This window comes from Solea solea, chromosome 10 (genome assembly GCF_958295425.1).
Source record: "Solea solea chromosome 10, fSolSol10.1, whole genome shotgun sequence".
Taxonomy (NCBI): domain Eukaryota; kingdom Metazoa; phylum Chordata; class Actinopteri; order Pleuronectiformes; family Soleidae; genus Solea; species Solea solea.
This window is the reverse complement of record NC_081143.1, coordinates 2102255-2121274: the sequence shown is the minus strand read 5'-3', so window position 1 is coordinate 2121274 and position 19020 is coordinate 2102255. Positions and strand designations below refer to the sequence as shown.

Here is a 19020-nt window from a genome sequence, read left to right as displayed (position 1 = left end):
TCTTGTAGACCTTCCATGTCACTTTTGCTGCTAATCTTCTGACACTGGTAGCATTTAAAATCATCCACTTTGGCTGCCTCTACCCCTTGCATCCTTAAGGTACCACCTGTCTCACTGTCATGTTTGTTTTAAGAGTCAACAGTAAGAAACCTACCACAGAAAATAAGGTTTGCAGATCCAGTGTACTCTTTGAAACACTTATTAAAACCTTTCTTCTCCAGTGTTGATGCACCTTGTGTGAGTAATGTTGCATTTTTGTTTTTAGAGTGATGTCTTTTATCTTTTATCCTTTAATCATTTTATTTTTGGTGGAAATACTTCCCCACAATTATCCACCACCCTGGGTGTCGTCAGCGTAGCTGTGATAGGAAAAACCATGAGAGAGAAGAGGAGAGGGACCCCAGTAGTAAGAGGACAAGGTTCCGACACAGATCCTCTCCACGTTACTTTGTATGTTCGGTTTCGAAGATAGGATGAGAGTATAGGGCAGGTGCAGAGCCTGAGACACCTAGTCCAACTGATCCTCCCTACACCTGACCTCGACATTTCGTTGTGCAATACCAGTTGTATAATGACAATAAAGATGCTTTCCTTTCCTTTCTTTCCTGAAGGGAGGAAGTCAGGATCTGGTGGTTAACTGTGTCAAATGCTGCAGAAAGCTCCAAGAGGAGGAGCCCAGAGGAGAGAGAGGAAGCCCTGGCTCAGTGACAATAAGAAGAGCATTTTCGGCATTAAAACCAGACTGATGTGGATCGAGAAGATTGTTCCGGTGAAGGTAGGAAGAGAGTTGATTAAAGATAGCACGCTCCAGAGTTTTGGAGAGAAATGGAAGAAGAGAAACAGGTCTGTAGTTATTTAATTTAGACGGGTTGAGGGTAGGTTTTTTGAGAAGGGGGAGGTTCACTCTGGCCTCTTTAAGAGAGTCACGAAAGCAACCAGATGATAGAGATGTGTAATGACATGGGTGAGGAAAGGAAGAAGATCAGAAGCAATTGACTGAAGAAGGTGAGAAGGGATAGGGTCAGAGGAGCAGGAGGTGTGCGGCCAGAGACTATTAAGGGGAAGAACTTGATCTTGAGATAGAGGTGAAAGAAGATAGAGAAGGAAAAAGCAAAAATTCCAAAATGTACTGATCCCAAACCAAAGCCACTGGACAAATTCTTTAAACAGCAAGTGTAGGTGTCTAATAATAGAATCAAAATAATATACAAAATGAATAGTAAGTGAAATATTGCTTCCAAAAATTGCGTTTATATAATAATTAGCCTTAAATATGTTAGTGAGACTGTGAACACCATTTACACCAGATTTTCACAATATAGACATAATATTTTAAGGAAGAAAGACTTCCACACTGTGGATATTTCATTTAGGCACTTTAATTCCACATGGTCTGAATGAGGCTTGGTTGTGATGCTACGTAGGACTAGATGGAGAGTGCACAAATTAATTCTGACCCTAATCAAACTTAACTTAAAACCAAAACCTTTCAAGTGTGATCAGGCCTCCAACTCAACCTCCAAACTAATTACACCGTCAGATTTGTCAGAGAAACATGACACCTGGTTTAAATGCTGCTGACATGGGGAGGTTGTTACAGCTGAGACCACATGGCGGCGCCAGAGAACCATTTATCTGACCTGAGATCAGCACCTATCCATGATCCGCGCGCACACACACACACAGTTTAATCTGTGAGGTCAACTCTTAGATTAGGATTAGATTAGGCGGGTTGAGCTGATTTGCTATCTGACAGAGGAGGAACCTGACCCGAGTGACCACATCCTGAACTCTGACCCCTGTCAGAGTCTGCTCATTGTCACACACCATGTCGTTGAGCGGTGGATCTCTGAGGGGACTCAGCGCCCCCTGGAGGAACAACAGCCTCACGTTTGGAGGAGGACGAGACCCTCCACTGTCTGACCACGGAGAGACCGTCATCGGTGTTTACCTGCTGCTGCTGGGTGACCACACACACACACACGCGCACGCACATACACACACACACATAAATCTGACCACACACAACATGTTATCCCCAGGTTGTTGTTGTTGTCCTCAGTTGTCTCATGTTGTCCTCAGGTTGTTGTTGTTGTCCTAAGTTGTCTCATGTTGTCCTCCGGTTGTTGTTGCTGTCCTCAGTTGTCTCATGTTATCCTCAGTTGTCTCATGTTGTCCTCAGGTTGTTGTCCTCAGTGGTCTCATGTTGTCCTCAGGTTGGCTCTCGTGGTTTGGAAACAGCGTGGTTCTCTTCGTGCTCTGCAGACAGAAGGGGGCGCTTCAGCCCTGATCTGACCTTTAACCTTGCTGTGTCTGATGCCAGTGTCTCAGTGTTCGGTTACTCCAGAGGAATCATTGAGATCTTTAACGTCTTCCAGGACAGTGGTTTCATGATCACGTCCATCTGGACCTGCCAGGTACTGCAGATACACACATACACACACACATGCACGCGCACAAGTGTCACTGCAGTCCCCTCTGTGTCCACCAGGTGGACGGTTTCTTCACTCTGGTGTTTGGACTGAGCAGCATCAACACTCTGACAGTGATTAGCATCACACGCTACATTAAAGGATGTCACCAGAGCAAAGGTCAGTCCATCTGTCCATCTGTCCATCAGACTATCCAGAACGCAGAATCATGTGTGTGTGTGTGTGTGTGTGTGTGTCTCAGCTCGTCACATCAGCAGATTCTCTGTCTCACTGTGTCTCGTCTTGATCTGGACCTCAGCTGGATTCTGGTCTGCAGCTCCACTTCTTGGCTGGGGAAGCTTCACAGGTTTGACCTCTGACTTCTTCCTGACTTATTTGTTTAAACTCCTGTGATTTTTTTCCTAAAATGTTTTTAAAGATTTTTTTATGATTCTGACCTCTGTTTGACCCCGCCCCCTACAGATCGTGGTTATGGGACATGTGAGATTGACTGGGCCAAAGCTTCTTCCTCCAGCGTCCACCGCTCTTATATTGTCTCCGTCTTGGTCTCATGTTTCTTTGTCCCAGTACTCATCATGTTCTTCTGCTACGTGTCAATCATCAACACGGTGAAGCGAGGCCACGCCCTCTCAGCAGAGGGCATGGCCTCGCTTCATCTGAGTGACCGTCAGAGGAAGATGGAGCGAGACGTCACCATTGTGAGTCTTCACCGTCTCTTTCTTCGCCGCCTTCGTTGCCTCTGTCACCCCTGTCTTAGTCGTTTCTATCTTCATCGCCTCTGTCTCCGTCTTCATCCTCTCTATCTTCATCATCTCTATCTTCATCACCTCTGTCTGTCTTCATCGTCTCTATCATCATCACCTCTGTCTCTATCGTCATCATTTCTGTCTTTGTCTTCTCTGTCTTTATGCTTTATGGTCTCTGTCTGCGTCGTCTCTATTTTCATTGCCTCTGTCTGTCTTCATCGTCTCTATCTTCATCGCCTCTGTCTCTGTCTTCATCGTCTCTATCTTCATCGCCTCTGTCTGTCTTCATCGTCTCAATCTTCATCATCTCTATCTTCATCACCTCTGTCTCTGTCTTCATCACCTCTGTCTGTCTTCATCGTCTCTATCGTCATCACCTCTGTCTCTGTCTTTATCGTCTCTGTCTTCATTATTTCTGTCTTTGTCGTCTCTGTCTTTGTCTTCTCTGTTCTCGTCGTCTCTGTCTTTATGCTTTATGGTCTCCGTCTTTGTTGTCTCTGTCTTTATGCTTTATGGTCTCTGTCTCTTTGTGTCCTCCAGGTGTCCATCGTCATCTGTACGGCCTTCATCTTGGCCTGGTCTCCGTACGCCGTGGTGTCCATGTGGTCTTCATGTGGTTTTCATGTCCCAAACCTGACCAGTGTCTTCACGCGTCTCTTTGCTAAGTCGGCCAGTTTTTATAACCCTCTCATCTACTTTGGTCTGAGCTCCAGGTTTCGTAAAGACGTCCTCGTGCTGTTGCCGTGTGAACGCAGAGTCAAAAACTCTGTCAGGCTGAAGCGCGTTAATGCCCGCGGTGGCCTCGCCACAGGAGGCGGAGCCAGACTCAAAGTTCCTCTAAACCAATCAGAGAGGAAGCATTCATCAGAGGACCGGCCCAAGCCGCCTCCCACCTCAGACGGAACAGTTCAAACTCCGCCCCTCACACCGCCGCAGGTTTTCTTCATGGATGTGCCGCAAGCGTCCGAGCTTCTCTCTGAATATGAATGTGAGAGACTGTGACGAGCTGCAGGGGGCGCTGCAGTCACAGTAAGAGTTCATAAAAGTAAAAGTCTGTTAGTTTGTAAACAAATCCAAATCAAATCAATGCAATATCAGAAAAATAAATCTTTTCATTCAAGGCAAAAATAAATGTTTATATTTAATGAATTAAAGTAGGAATAGATTTAAGTGACTTTAAATGGGGGAAGCTCCTCCTGCTTAGGTCTGACCACTCCTCTGAACAGAAGCTCCTCCTCCTGCTCAGGTCTGACCACTCCTCTGAACAGAAGCTCCTCCTTCTGCAGAGCTCCATTGATGACGGCTTTTTTCATTCCCAACGCACATGCTTAACTCAGAGTGAACATACTCACAGGTGATTGAACGAACGCTGATCAGCTGTTCTGGAACCCAAAAACGAAGAGTTTGACAGCTCAGAGTTGGTTAATCTAGAGTTAAGGTTTTAACTCAGCGTTTGTTGAACCTGCTTTCTGAAACAGGCTCCAGGTTACTAACAAACATCCACTCAAAATGATGCTTCTTTAGCAGACGTCCACAACTTGGTCCTGTGTTAGAATGTTATACAGGGGATGCACCTTGTAGCAACAGATAACATAATAACGGCCAATAATGTAATAAAGTTGTTGAGCCAATAATGTAATAAGTTATTATAAATTGCATTAAAAAAATCCTGATAATGTAATAACTGAGGTATCACTTTATTTTATTTTCAATTTCTGGAGAGAAAGTGTCACACTTAGCCTTAATATTGCATCTTGCAACAGATGCTTCAATATCTGACCAAAAATTTTATCAACTGAGACCAATGGAGACCGCGGTGCTGTCATTGGTCAGTTCTGCAGCCCCTAGTGTTCTGGCGGTGAATTGCAATACCATACTGAAAACTGCAACGCACGACCCCGTCAAAGCGTCTGTATGGTCACAGAGTTGGATACACAGAGTACTATAACGGAACCCTAAGAGTGACAAATAAATCCAAATTGACTCTTAATTGCTCCTTTAGGCCTCCTGTGGAGGGGGGTTTGAGGGTGGAGGGGCATCTATAAGGTCAGATATTTAAGCATCTGTTATATTAAGGCTAAGTGTGACACTTTCTCTTCAGAAATTGAAAATAAAATAAAGTGATACCTCAGTTATTACATTATCAAAGGATTTTTTTAATGCGAGGCCAATAATGTAATAAGTTCTTACGTTATTAGCTCAACAACTTTATTACGTTATTGGTTTTATTACATTTACAGTCATGTGAAAAAATTAGGACACCCCATAAAATATTCAGTTATTCATTAAGAAATGTTCACATATCAATATCTAATCTTGTTTTTATTTATCTCTGGAAAAGAAAGTTATCTAATTGCAGGTAAACAGCAAAAAAAATAACATTGTTTTACTCATTAAACAAAAGACATCAACATAAATGCATATTCTAACTGAGAAAAAAGTTAGGACACCCTACCCCCTAATACCTAGTGTTACCCCCTTTGGCTGAAATAACTTCAGTGAGACGCTTCTTGTAACCCTCTACCAGTCTCTGACATCGGTCTGAGGAAAGTTTGCCGCACTCCTCAATGCAGAATGCTTTAACCTGTGTGATGTTTGAGGGGTTTCTTGCATGTACAGCCCGTTTCAGGTCACCCCACAGCATCTCAATGGGATTAAGATCTGGGCTTTGACTGGGCCATTCCAGGACTCTCCATTTCTTAGTTTTCAGCCAATCCTTTGTGGATTTACTGGTATGTTTAGGGTCATTGTCATGTTGCAGGGTCCAGTTCTGCTTCAGCTTTAATTTTCTTACAGATGGTCTCACATGTTGCTCAAGCACTCTCTGATACACTGTAGAATTCATGATGGATTCTATGATGGTGAGCTGGCCAGGTCCTGCTGCAGCAAAGCATCCCCAAACCATGACACTTCCACCTCCATGCTTCACAGTTGGTATGAGGTTCTTTTCCAGGAACGCTGTATTTGGTGTGCGCCAAACATGTCCTCTGTTCTGTTGTCCAAATAATTCAATTTTAGACTCATCTGTCCAAAGAACATTATTCCAGAAGTCCTGTTCTTTGTCTACGTTCTCTCTGGCAAACTTCAGTCTGGCCTTAATGTTTCTCTTGGAGAGTAAAGGTTTCCTCCTTGCACACCTCCCGTGAAAATGAAACTTGTGCAGTCTCTTTCTGATTGTAGAGGCATGCACTTTCACATCAACAGTCGCCAGAGCCTGCTGTAGGTCCCGTGATGACATTTTAGGAGTTTTGGAGACTTCTTTAGCATCTTGCAGTCTGCTCTCGGGGTGAACTTGCTTGGACGGCCAGACCTGGGCATGTTGTTTTGAATGTCCTCCACTTGTACACTATTTTCCGGACATTGGAATGGCTTTTTTCAAACTCTTTTGAGATCTTTTTAAATCCCTTACCAGACTCATATGCTGCAACAATCTTCTTTCTGAAGACAGGTCTTTTGATCTCACCATGGTGTTCATGCTCACGTCAACAGTCAGGAGCACACCAAATGGAATGTTCGAGGTTTAAATAGGGCAAGCCTCCTTCAAAATGTTGAGTAACAATGTTCTAATCGTGTGCACTTGATGTGATACACCTGTGTGTGATATCAGCCATTTTAACTGGGAAAAATGTGGGGGTGTCCTAATTTATTCCTCACCAGAAATTGCATGTTTATTTTATTACGTTTTACAGAAAGTTTTAAAAAGTATTTTCTTCAGTTTTACTTGTTTAGTTATATTACTTGAATTTCTCAGTATTGTTAAAATTGATATTAAATATCCATATGTCTAAATATGTTAAAAAAACACACGTTTTCATAGGGTGTCCTAATTTTTTCACATGACTAAATGATTACGTTTAAATGATTAAGAGGCCGTTATTACGTTATCGGTTGCTGTTTGATAAATCCGAGCTTTTGCCGCGATTTTTATGTAAATAAAATTGTAATCATGGAAATTTCCAAAAGCAAAACTGTAATTTAATGACACATTTTCTCCCAGTAATGTAACAGATTACAATTACGTACATTTTGTAACGTCGTTACATGTAATTACTCCCCAAAACTGACTGTAGTGGACTGAATGAAGACCAGGACTGGATACAAACACATTTATTCCCTTGTTTTGAAGAAGGCATCATGACTTTTTTTTTTAACACCATCAACTGTCAAAGACATTAAATCCACCAGAACCGCTGTGGTTCTGGTTCTGGTCTAGTACCTGAAGGCTGTTGATAATCTAACACCTCAGATTCAGAGTCCAAATCAGTTTGTTGAGGATTATCCAAAATCCAGTGGCAACACAATCTGGTCCAAACCGGACCTGGTCTCATCAGACCCAGTTCTGACCAGGTCCCAGTTCACAAACAAACAAAATGATGATCCAATCACCGACAAATGTTTCATAAATGTTTTTCCAATCACATGATCAGTCTGGATCAGAGCCTCCTGATTGGCTGATCCAATCAGCTGTAGTGTTTGCTCATTTAGCCACGCCCCTCCACACAGTCACTTGAATGATGCCAAATGATCACAGTGCAGGGGGTGTGTCCAGTAGAGGGGCGTGGCTCAGAGACTCCCTCTTGTAGGTCTTGGGAGGAAGTTTGGGGACACTGTGGCGGGGGGGCACAGGGGGACCATCTAAGGGAACAAGCGAGGCGAGGGGCGTCTTCCTGGACACGGGGGCAGGACCTAGGGTGACAGGGGGGGGCGAGGAGGCTGCTGGGGCGGAGCTTATTGAGGATAAGGAGGAAGTTGTGGAAGGGAAAAAAGCCTGAGGATGGAGGTCACAGCGGGGCCGACCTTGAGGGGGGGGGAGGAGGTGCAGAGGAGAACTGAGGGGCTCCCGAGGAGGCAGAGAAGGGGGGCTGTCAGGGGGGGAGGACGACGAGTAACGAGGGGGGAGGAGCTTACAGGTGGGCTGACGAGGGGGGACAGCTGGGGGGCTGTCCACCTTTGACATCATCTGTGAAGAGAGAGAGACAGAGACAAACGAAGAGAGAGAGAGACAAACAGAGAGAGAGACGAATAGAGAGACAGACAGAGAGCGTGCGTGAGAAAGACAGAGACAAAGAGAGAGAGACACAGAGGGAGACAAACAGAGAGACAGACAGAAACAAACGGAGAGAGACAGCGAGAGAGACAAACAGAAAGACAGACAGAGAGACAGGACAAACAAGAGACCAACTGACCCGTCAATCAACTGTCAAACACATTTTTCCAGTCTTTCACAGGTTCTAGTCCAGTCTTTCACAGGTTCTAGTCCCACTGTAGCAGTGTTGTACCTTAGAGGGTGAGGACTCCGCAGGTGCTGACTCTGGCCGTCTTCGTGGAGGAACCGGAGGAGGAACCGGGGTATCATCTAAACCCCGAGTAAAACTGATCATGGAGGAGACTGAAGATGATCCTGAGAGGACACACACACACACACACACACACACACACACACGTTTGAGACAAGCTGACATCTTCATGGTCAGCTGTGATGACACTGTTCCTAATATTCTTGTCCTTGAGAGAATGTTAGAAACAGCTGATGGCTTTAATGGAGACAAACCGTTACTATGGAAACAGGACAAGGAAAAGGCTGGAGGCTAAAAATAATAAATAAAAATGATTATTAAATAAAAAATAACCCTTGTTGGTAAGAACAAGACATTTTAAAAATGTCCACAATGAAACAAACTCAGCCCCAAAGACAAAAGGTACTGTGGACAAACACAGGTGAGCAGTCAGGTGAGTCACAGGTGAACAGTCAGGTGAGTCACAGGTGAGTCACAGGTGAACAGTCAGGTGAGTCACAGGTGAGTCCAAGGTGAACAGTCAGGTGAGTCACAGGTGAGTCACAGGTAAAGAGTCAGGTGAGTCACAGATGAACAGTCAGGTGAGTCAAAAATGAGTCACAGTTGAAGAGTCAGGTGAGTCACAGGTGAACAGTCAGGTGAAGAGTCAGGTGAGTCACAGGTGAGTCCAAGGTGAACAGTCAGGTGAGTCACAGGTGAACAGTCAGGTGAGTCACAGGTGAACAGTCAGGCGAGTCACAGGTGAACACACAGGTGAGTCACAGGTGAACAGTCAGGTGAGTCACAGATGAACAGTCAGGTGAATCACAGGTGAGTCACAGGTAAAGTCAGGTGAGTCACAGATGAACAGTCAGGTGAGTCAAAGATGAGTCACAGGTGAAGTCAGGTGAGTCACAGGTGAAGAGTCAGGTGAAGAGTCAGGTGAGTCACAGGTGAGTCCAAGGTGAACAGTCAGGTGAGTCACAGGTGAACAGTCAGGCGAGTCACAGGTGAGTCACAGGTGAACAGTCAGGTGAGTCACAGATGAACAGTCAGGTGAATCACAGGTGAACACACAGGTGAGTCACAGGTAAAGTCAGGTGAGTCACAGATGAACAGTCAGGTGAGTCAAAGATGAGTCACAGGTGAAGAGTCAGGTGAGTCACAGGTGAAGAGTCAGGTGAGTCACAGGTGAGTCCAAGGTGAACAGTCAGGCGAGTCACAGGTGAACAGTCAGGCGAGTCACAGGTGAACACACAGGTGAGTCACAGGTGAACAGTCAGGTGAGTGACAGATGAACAGTCAGGTGAATCACAGGTGAACACACAGGTGAGTCACAAGTAAAGTCAGGTGAGTCACAGATGAACAGTCAGGTGAGTCAAAGATGAGTCACAGGTGAAGAGTCAGGTGAGTCACAGGTGAAGAGTCAGGTGAGTCACAGGTGAACAGTCAGGTGAGTCAAAGGTAAACAGTCAGGTGAGTCAAAGGTGAACAGTCAGGTGAGTCAAAGGTGAACAGTCAGATGAGTCAAAGGTGAACAGTCAGGTGAGTCACAGGTGATCAGTCAGGTGAGTCACAGGTGAACACACAGGTGAGTCAAAGGTGAACAGTCAGGTGAGTCACAGGTGAGTCAAAGGTGATCAGTCAGGTGAGTCACAGGTGAGTCAATGGTGATCAGTCAGGTGAGTCACAGATGAACACACAGGTGAGTCACAGGTGAACACAGTTGAACACACAGGTGAGTCAATGGTGATCAGTCAGGTGAGTCAAAGGTGATCAGTTAGGTGAGTCACAGGTGAACACACAGGTGAGTCACAGGTGAACACAGTTGAACACACAGGTGAGTCAAAGGTGAACAGTCAGGTGAGTCACAGGTGAACAGTCAGGTGAGTCACAGGTGAACACACAGGTGAGTCACAGGTGAACACACAGGTGAGTCACAGGTGAACACAGTTGAACACACAGGTGAGTCAAAGGTGAACAGTCAGGTGAGTCACAGGTGAACAGTCAGGCGAGTCACAGGTGAACACACAGGTGAGTCACAGGTGAACAGTCAGGTGAGTCACAGATGAACAGTCAGGTGAATCACAGGTGAGTCACAGGTAAAGTCAGGTGAGTCACAGATGAACAGTCAGGTGAGTCAAAGATGAGTCACAGGTGAAGTCAGGTGAGTCACAGGTGAAGAGTCAGGTGAAGAGTCAGGTGAGTCACAGGTGAGTCCAAGGTGAACAGTCAGGTGAGTCACAGGTGAACAGTCAGGCGAGTCACAGGTGAGTCACAGGTGAACACAGTCAGGTGAGTCACAGATGAACAGTCAGGTGAATCACAGGTGAACACACAGGTGAGTCACAGGTAAAGTCAGGTGAGTCACAGATGAACAGTCAGGTGAGTCAAAGATGAGTCACAGGTGAAGAGTCAGGTGAGTCACAGGTGAAGAGTCAGGTGAGTCACAGGTGAGTCCAAGGTGAACAGTCAGGCGAGTCACAGGTGAACAGTCAGGCGAGTCACAGGTGAACACACAGGTGAGTCACAGGTGAACAGTCAGGTGAGTGACAGATGAACAGTCAGGTGAATCACAGGTGAACACACAGGTGAGTCACAAGTAAAGTCAGGTGAGTCACAGATGAACAGTCAGGTGAGTCAAAGATGAGTCACAGGTGAAGAGTCAGGTGAGTCACAGGTGAAGAGTCAGGTGAGTCACAGGTGAACAGTCAGGTGAGTCAAAGGTAAACAGTCAGGTGAGTGACAGGTGAACAGTCAGGTGAGTCAAAGGTGAACAGTCAGGTGAGTCAAAGGTGAACAGTCAGATGAGTCAAAGGTGAACAGTCAGGTGAGTCACAGGTGATCAGTCAGGTGAGTCACAGGTGAACACACAGGTGAGTCAAAGGTGAACAGTCAGGTGAGTCACAGGTGAGTCAAAGGTGATCAGTCAGGTGAGTCACAGGTGAGTCAATGGTGATCAGTCAGGTGAGTCACAGATGAACACACAGGTGAGTCACAGGTGAACACAGTTGAACACACAGGTGAGTCAATGGTGATCAGTCAGGTGAGTCAAAGGTGATCAGTTAGGTGAGTCACAGGTGAACACACAGGTGAGTCACAGGTGAACACAGTTGAACACACAGGTGAGTCAAAGGTGAACAGTCAGGTGAGTCACAGGTGAACAGTCAGGTGAGTCACAGGTGAACACACAGGTGAGTCACAGGTGAACACACAGGTGAGTCACAGGTGAACACAGTTGAACACACAGGTGAGTCAAAGGTGAACAGTCAGGTGAGTCAAAGGTGATCAGTCAGGTGAGTCACAGGTGAACACACAGGTGAGTCACAGGTGAACACACAGGTGAGTCACAGGTGAACAGTCAGGAGTATTATACTAACGTGGACCGTGAGGAAGAGAGAAAACTGCAAAGATACTGTCACAGTCTGTGAAAGAGGAGAAACACTGTGAGGAGGAGGAACATGATGAAAATAAACTCTGATCAATCGATTGACCACTGAAACATGTCAGATGGTCAGTGGGCAGGGCTTACTGGAGTGGAAGGGGCTGCTGGGACCCTGTGGCGAATCAAAGACGCTGCCTACGTCAGTAGAGCTGGAGGCGGCTGAGGTGGGGGGCGGAGTCAGGGGGGTGCGGGGAGAGTTGGGAGCAGAGACAGCGCTCCCATCAGCCTCAGTGTCAGGAATGCGACTGTAGCTGATCTTACGGGGCTCGTTCTGCAGTGGTGTTGGGTGGCGCATGGTCCCAGGTTTTGCTGACGTGGGGCGAATCCCCGGAGACTTCAAAGAACAGGTGTATTTTTTCACCTGGACAGAGATGGCAGTGTTGAGTCTGCTGAATGAGTTGTTTCAGCTTTGGTTACTATGGTGATACTCACAAATCGAGGTAATGATCGGGCATTTCGAGGTTCTATCTCAAGAGATTTGTTGAACAGATAATCTGCGAAATCTTTCTCTGACATGTCGTCCAGTGGGTTCAGGTTCTCAAAGAACTTCTATAGAGCCGGCCAGAACACAGATTCAATCAGAACACAGAACACACAACATTTGGTCAGAACACACAACAGACAGAACACACAACAGTCGGTCAGAACACAGAACACACAACAGACAGAACACAGTGGTCCAGGCTCGGACTGACCCTGATGTCGTTCTCCACCCTCAGACAGTACGGTTGGTTCTGGTACTGTTGGATCTCTCCAGTGATCTCTGCCACTTTCCGTCTCTTGCTGAAGTTGATCAGGTCTTTGCCGTGCCGGCGCAGGAAGTCAGGGTTTCCCTCCTCCGTCTTCAGGATGTTGGTCAGGTAAATTCCTGTGGACACACAGGTGTGAGAGTCACCTGATGATGCCATATACCTGATAGTGTTATGGACAGATGACAATAAAGTAGGTTGTACCAAAGAAGGGCACACAGGGGGGGTTGATGGACCGCAGCTTAGCCAAGTATTTCTTGTAGTGATCTTCACTCAGCTCATGAGCTTCTTCCAGGATCTTTCTCTGTCGACTTGGAATTTGCTGAAAAAAACAAACATCAACATGAATTTATGTGACAATATGTGATGTCTGCACCTGCAGATCTGGTCTGATGATGGCGCTGATCAGTAGGGTTTATGAAGTGTTCTTCACATATTGTAACATCCCAGTTCACATGAAAAGCCTTGAGATGATTGATGTTGTGATTTGAATCTGACATAAAATGATTACCTCAAAGGTGTGGTCCAGTCTGTACACAGGTGACGAGTTCATGGCACTGACCACCTCAAGAACACCATTAAAGTTGTTGAGGTCCTGAAAAACCTGCAGGATCTCGATGATCCGAGAAACAACTGCCACGCGTTCCTCCAGATTCTCCGTCTCTACGATACACCTGTTGAGAGAAACATCGGAACAGCCGACTCACTAGGTGGTGAGCTACAGGTGAGATGAGTGGCTACAGGTGAGATGAGTGGCTACAGGAGAGATGATAGGCTACAGGAGAGATGAGTGACTACAGGTGAGATGGGAGGCTACAGGAGAGATGAGAGGCTAAAGGAGAGATGAGAGACTACAGGAGAGATGAGTGACTACAGGTGAGATGGGAGGCTACAGGAGAGATGAGAGGCTAAAGGAGAGATGAGAGACTACAGGAGAGATGAGTGACTACAGGTGAGATGGGAGGCTACAGGAGAGATGAGAGGCTAAAGGAGAGATGAGAGACTACAGGAGAGATGAGTGACTACAGGTGAGATGGGAGGCTACAGGAGAGATGAGAGGCTAAAGGAGAGATGAGAGACTACAGGAGAGATGAGTGACTACAGGTGAGATGGGAGGCTACAGGAGAGATGAGAGGCTAAAGGAGAGATGAGAGACTACAGGAGAGATGAGTGACTACAGGTGAGATGGGAGGCTACAGGAGAGATGAGAGGCTAAAGGAGAGATGAGAGACTACAGGAGAGATGAGTGACTACAGGTGAGATGGGAGGCTACAGGAGAGATGAGAGGCTAAAGGAGAGATGAGAGACTACAGGAGAGATGAGTGACTACAGGTGAGATGAGAGGCTACAGGATAGATGAGAGACTACAGGAGAGATGAGAGACTACAGGTGAGATGAGGGACTACAGGTGAAATGAGAGACTACAGGTAAGATGAGAGACTACAGGTGAGTTGAGAGACTACAGGTGAACATATAGAAGAGACAAATAGTTACCTCTCAAACCACAGCGTCAGGTTGGTGGTGTGTCTGATCATCCTCAGCAGGTTTGGAGAGTGAATCTCTTTGTCTTCTTTAGTCCAGACGCTGCCAACGAGTTCTGATGGCTGCACCGCCCTTGATGATGTCACACACGTAAGTGACAAATAATTGGTTAGTAACAGGTGAAAGACAGTTGAATGAGGGGTGAGAGACAGGTGAGTGACAGGGGGAGACTCACCTGTAGAAATCGGATTCAAGCAGCGTCAGTTGTCGTCCAATCTCGATTGGGTGCAGTGTCATGAGGTCAAAGTTCTCCATGTTTCCTGGTTTACAGATGTGCCACTCGATTGGAGGAGGAGAGTTCTGGAAGGTGATGCTGTGACTGGATGCACTCACCTGCACCTGCTTCTTCCTCTGAATGATCTTTGTGATAGACTCCACCCACTTCCTCATCGCTTTACCTGGAACATATGACATCATCCATCTGAATAGTGTAGGACAGTTTTAATCTGCACCATTCTTCAAAGTCTTGTACAAGTTGTCAACAGATCAATATTCAGTTTTTACTGTCAATGTTTTTCATAACAGTAAATATTTGTCTGTAATAAACATTAGTATCATAATTGTTAACTGTAGATTTGTTTTAATACATCAAATATAAAACTGGAAGTTCACACATTCACTTTGATTCAACTGCAGCTGATATTTAATCCTACAATCAATTCATTCAAATCCTTCAAATCCCAGCCCTCTCGTCACTACAGGAGTGCCCCAGGGGTCAGTCCGGGGCCCCTTCTCTTTATAATCTACCTTCTTTCACTTGGCAATATCTTCAACAAATTTAATATCCAGTTCCACAGCTTCATGGATGACACACAGCTCCATTTATCCTGCAGACCAAATGCCCTCTCCCTCACCAACTTATCTGTTCGATAAAACAGAAATCCTCCTCATCGGCACTAAATCCAAATTATCTAAAGTTTCCCCCTCCCCTCAGGTTTAGTCTGGGTGTCATCGTCGACAGCTCACTATGATTCCAATCCCAAATCAATAATCACCGGGTCTGCATATTTCCATCTACGCAACATTAAGTGACTCCGCCTCCTTCCCTTACCCCCATACAACTTCAGTCCTTGTCCACAGCCTCGTCACCTCCTGCATCCACAACTGTAATTCTCTTCTCTGTGGTCTCCCTCACAAATCCCACCATAAACTTCACCAGAACCAGAATCCTCATCCTACAACTCTACTGGTTCCTGGTTAATTTCAGAAATTCAAATACCTCCAGTATGCCTTCAAGGCCATCAACATCACCCCCTCTGTATCTCTCTGACCTTCTCTACATCTCCACCTCCTCCTGCTCCCTCAGATCCTCCTCCTCCATCCTTCAAATCCATACTTAAAACTTATCAGTTCTAAATGTTACAGCGCGTCTTCAGAGAACACCCCCCTTTTTTTCAGTATTTTGGATTAGTACGTTAAAGGTTAAACGTTAAAGGACGTTGGTGGTTTTATTTAATTTGAGCTACAGTCAGTTGTCCTCTAACATCCATGTCAAAGACATCACAGTGTGGAGGCGATAAAGTCAAATACAAAGTTTGCCAGCAACAGTTTGCATATCACAGCGCGATTACAAACATATCATCATAGCGTTATTTTGCTCCATCCGTTTTGAGTATGTGAACATATCAGAATATTTCAATGTTTCAGTCTCATAATCATCAGCCGCGAAGCTGAGCTCCTATGTTCAGTGTCGCTCTGTGTGAGGACATGCACAGAGACAAATCAGCTAAATATTCCTCAACAGTTGATATCGCGCTGATATCAACTTAGTATAGTATAGTATATATTTTTCGGAAATCATGCGCTATATTGCACAGATGCACGTGATGCCACACGCTTTCAGAGCCGTCAGTGTGTGTGTGTGTTCAGGTGTGTTAGCGTGTGTGCATATTCAGGTGTGTTAGTGTGTGTTCACACCTTTCACAGAGCAGATGAACTCCTCCAGTCGTCTCAGCAGATCAGAATCTCTCTCAAAGTCGTAGAAGTGATGCTCCACCCAGTGACGACACACATTTAACACCCTAAGAGAGGGGTAGGGGAGGGAATTAGGACCAAGACCAGGACCAGAACCAGGATCTACGAACCAGAGTCTTGTACCTGAGCTGAACCGGTTGTACAAACTCTTTCCGGAAGCGTTTGAGTTCGGCACTCAGCAGCTGCTCTCCTCCCTCCATCTGGTCCACATTGTTCAGTCGTGGCTCCGGAATTTCAAACCTGAATATCCCAGACCAGAACTATCAGAACCTTAATTCTAACATGATGTCATCACCCGCTGTCATCAGTTATTGATCAGTTAGTCAGAGATCAAATAGCTGATTGGTCTGCAGGGTCATGTGAACTCACCTCTCCATGAGCAAGTCCAGCAGCTCCTGAGGTTTACAGAATGACCTGTAGGTGGTGAGGAAGGTCCGCACGAAGTTTGGATCTGAGGGAGCAGAGAAACCAGGTTAGCACAGGTAAACACAGGTAAACACACAGACCAGAGTCATCAAAGACCTGAACCGACCAGCCCAGAGTCATCAAAGACCTGAACGACCCTAAACAAACTAGAACCGTCATCAAAGACCTGAGCCAACCAGAAATGAGTCATCACAGACCAAAACAGACTAGAACAGTCATAAAAGACCTGAACAACCAGAACCAAATCATCAAAGACCTGAACAGAGTCAACACAGACCAGAACCACTGTTGTGTGGTGCATTGGGTGTGCACTGACCTGTTTGCTGATACGGTGGGGCTGTTTTGTGATATCTGCTCCTCTACGGTCAGATATCCCAGCTAGCCTCATTGGTTGCTACCTGCGCCAGCGGGCTGGCCGCTGGCTCTTCTGAGGGCCACCATTGCCTTCACGACGTCTGGTGATCCAGACCACGAGGATTCATGTGACTTTGGGGAAGTTTTGGTTGATTTCCTTCAGCGGGAGCGTTAGCCACCAACTGCTACTGTTAAACACCTTTCCACTCACCTTGGACTCAACAGTACTGCTCTGTCCTGGTTTCACTCCTACCTCTCTGACAGGAAACAGTTTGTCACCATTCATGGTTCATGCTCCCACTAGCCCCAGTCAGCCAAGGTGTACCACAAGGTTCTGTCCTTGGCCCTCTCCTCTTCTCCATATAAATGCTCCCGCTTGGACAGATTATTCGCCACCATGGTCTAAACTTCCACTGCTATGCTGATGATACTTAACTCTATCTCAGCACATCACCATCCACTCAGCTCCCTCCACAATCACTTATCAACTGTTTAGGTAATAAAATCTTGGTTGACCTCTAACCGACAGAATTGATTGTGGTCCGTCCAAAGTCTCTCCTCAACAAGGTGGGAGATCTGGTCCTCTCCCTCGACGGCATCACCACTTCACTGTCCACGGAGGTTCGCAACCTGGGTGTCATTATGGACTCTACTCTATCATTCACATCAAATCTGTCACAAAATCTGCATTTTTCCACCTCAAAAATATCTCCCAACTCTGGCCATCGCTCACTGATTCTGTCGCTGAGATCCTCATCCATTCCTTCATTACATCATGCCTGGACTACTGTAATGCTGTGAAAGGCTCTTTATAAATCTAAGTTATCATTATTATTATTTTCCAACAGACCAGAACCAAGTAATCAAAGACCTGAACAGACTAGAACCAAGTCACCAAAGACCTAAACAGACCAGACCAGTTCAGGGGCCTCATTTATAAAGGTGTACACCAATTTCTCCGCAAAGTTTGTGACTTTTGAAAGAACGTGCTGTCAAAACTCTGGTTCATGCGTACGCATTTTTACAGGAGAGAAGAGAAACAGCGCCTCCGATGGCAGAAGGATGAATAATCAGAAACTGTTTCAAATGACACCACTGTGTAAAATGTAATGAAATATTACTGCTCACATGATTATTTTTAGACTACTACTGCTACTACTACTACTGCTGCTGCTAATACTACTGCTGCTACTACTAGTGCTACTAATACTACTGCAGCTACTACTAGTGCTACTAATACTACTGCTACTAATACTACTGATACTGCTGCTGCTACTACTACTGCTACTACTACTGCTGCAGCTGCTGCTGCTGTTGTTACTATTGCTGCTTAGGGCTGGGTGATATACCGGTAGTAAGAGTTATATCGGTATATATTTGAAAGAGATATGTAGTTGAGACAATATCACTATAACAGTATATTATATATTATTTTATGTTGCCTTGCGAACGCTATATAATGATGCCAACTTCTTCTCTCTGAGTCTACAAGCCTAGTTCAGCTGCTCAATCGCGCCCCTTACATGTACGTACTATGTAGTGTTCTCCCACCCAGGCTACGCATCAAAACAGACATTTGAACAAAAACATGGCAGACACGGTGCAGGTGGAGAGTGAGCAGTTGGTGGCCAAGAAAAAGAATAATGGTGCTGCTATTTGGAGGTATTTCGGGTTTCGAATTACAGACGAAGAGCAAGCGACGTGATTTGCAAAACGAGCACGAAAACTGTTATGACAAAAGGTGGAAACACTACAAGGTTTCACTCCGGACACCGGGTTTCAGCTATCAGCTCTCAGCTGTCACCTGAACGGCCAACCGGTGAGCTAGCGAGCTCACGCAGATAAACCGCAGATTTTGTCTCCAAGTTGAATTAAAACAGTGTGTCTAGAAGCTCCACAGACTCCAAAGGTTCCAACACCGGGAGGTTCAGTCAGAGAGAGAGCTTGTCACCATTCATGACAGAAGGTTCATTTTAATATTCTTTGAAGTTGTTTGCCTGTACCTATTATTATTCTTTTATTGTTAAGAAGTCACAATAAATGTCATATTCAAAATTGTAATTGCTCATTTGTTTG

At 45.6% G+C, this 19020-nt stretch overlaps 1 protein-coding gene and 1 pseudogene across 2 annotated transcripts in view; one reads left to right on the top strand and one right to left on the bottom strand.

Moving 5' to 3' along the window:
* The first annotated feature begins 370 nt into the window (after window positions 1–370).
* LOC131466534 (opsin-5-like) lies at window positions 371–5245 on the top strand (annotated as a pseudogene).
* Window positions 5246–7131: 1886 nt separating this feature from the next.
* The window catches only part of LOC131466906 (son of sevenless homolog 1-like), a 28332-nt gene continuing 16443 nt past the window's right edge, over window positions 7132–19020 (bottom strand). The window contains exons 11-23 of one of the 2 annotated variants that reach the window (XM_058640494.1): window positions 16534–16615; window positions 16288–16404; window positions 16108–16211; window positions 14366–14588; window positions 14143–14262; window positions 13160–13322; window positions 12853–12970; window positions 12595–12767; window positions 12332–12448; window positions 11987–12260; window positions 11835–11879; window positions 8458–8579; window positions 7132–8138 (exon numbers count right to left, since the gene is read on the bottom strand). In XM_058640494.1, the coding sequence (XP_058496477.1) occupies window positions 7704–8138; window positions 8458–8579; window positions 11835–11879; window positions 11987–12260; window positions 12332–12448; window positions 12595–12767; window positions 12853–12970; window positions 13160–13322; window positions 14143–14262; window positions 14366–14588; window positions 16108–16211; window positions 16288–16404; window positions 16534–16615 (2093 nt within the window). In that variant the 3' untranslated portion in view covers window positions 7132–7703. The remainder of the gene's footprint in view (window positions 8139–8457; window positions 8580–11834; window positions 11880–11986; window positions 12261–12331; window positions 12449–12594; window positions 12768–12852; window positions 12971–13159; window positions 13323–14142; window positions 14263–14365; window positions 14589–16107; window positions 16212–16287; window positions 16405–16533; window positions 16616–19020) is intronic. The other variant, XM_058640495.1, reaches the window with a different exon arrangement.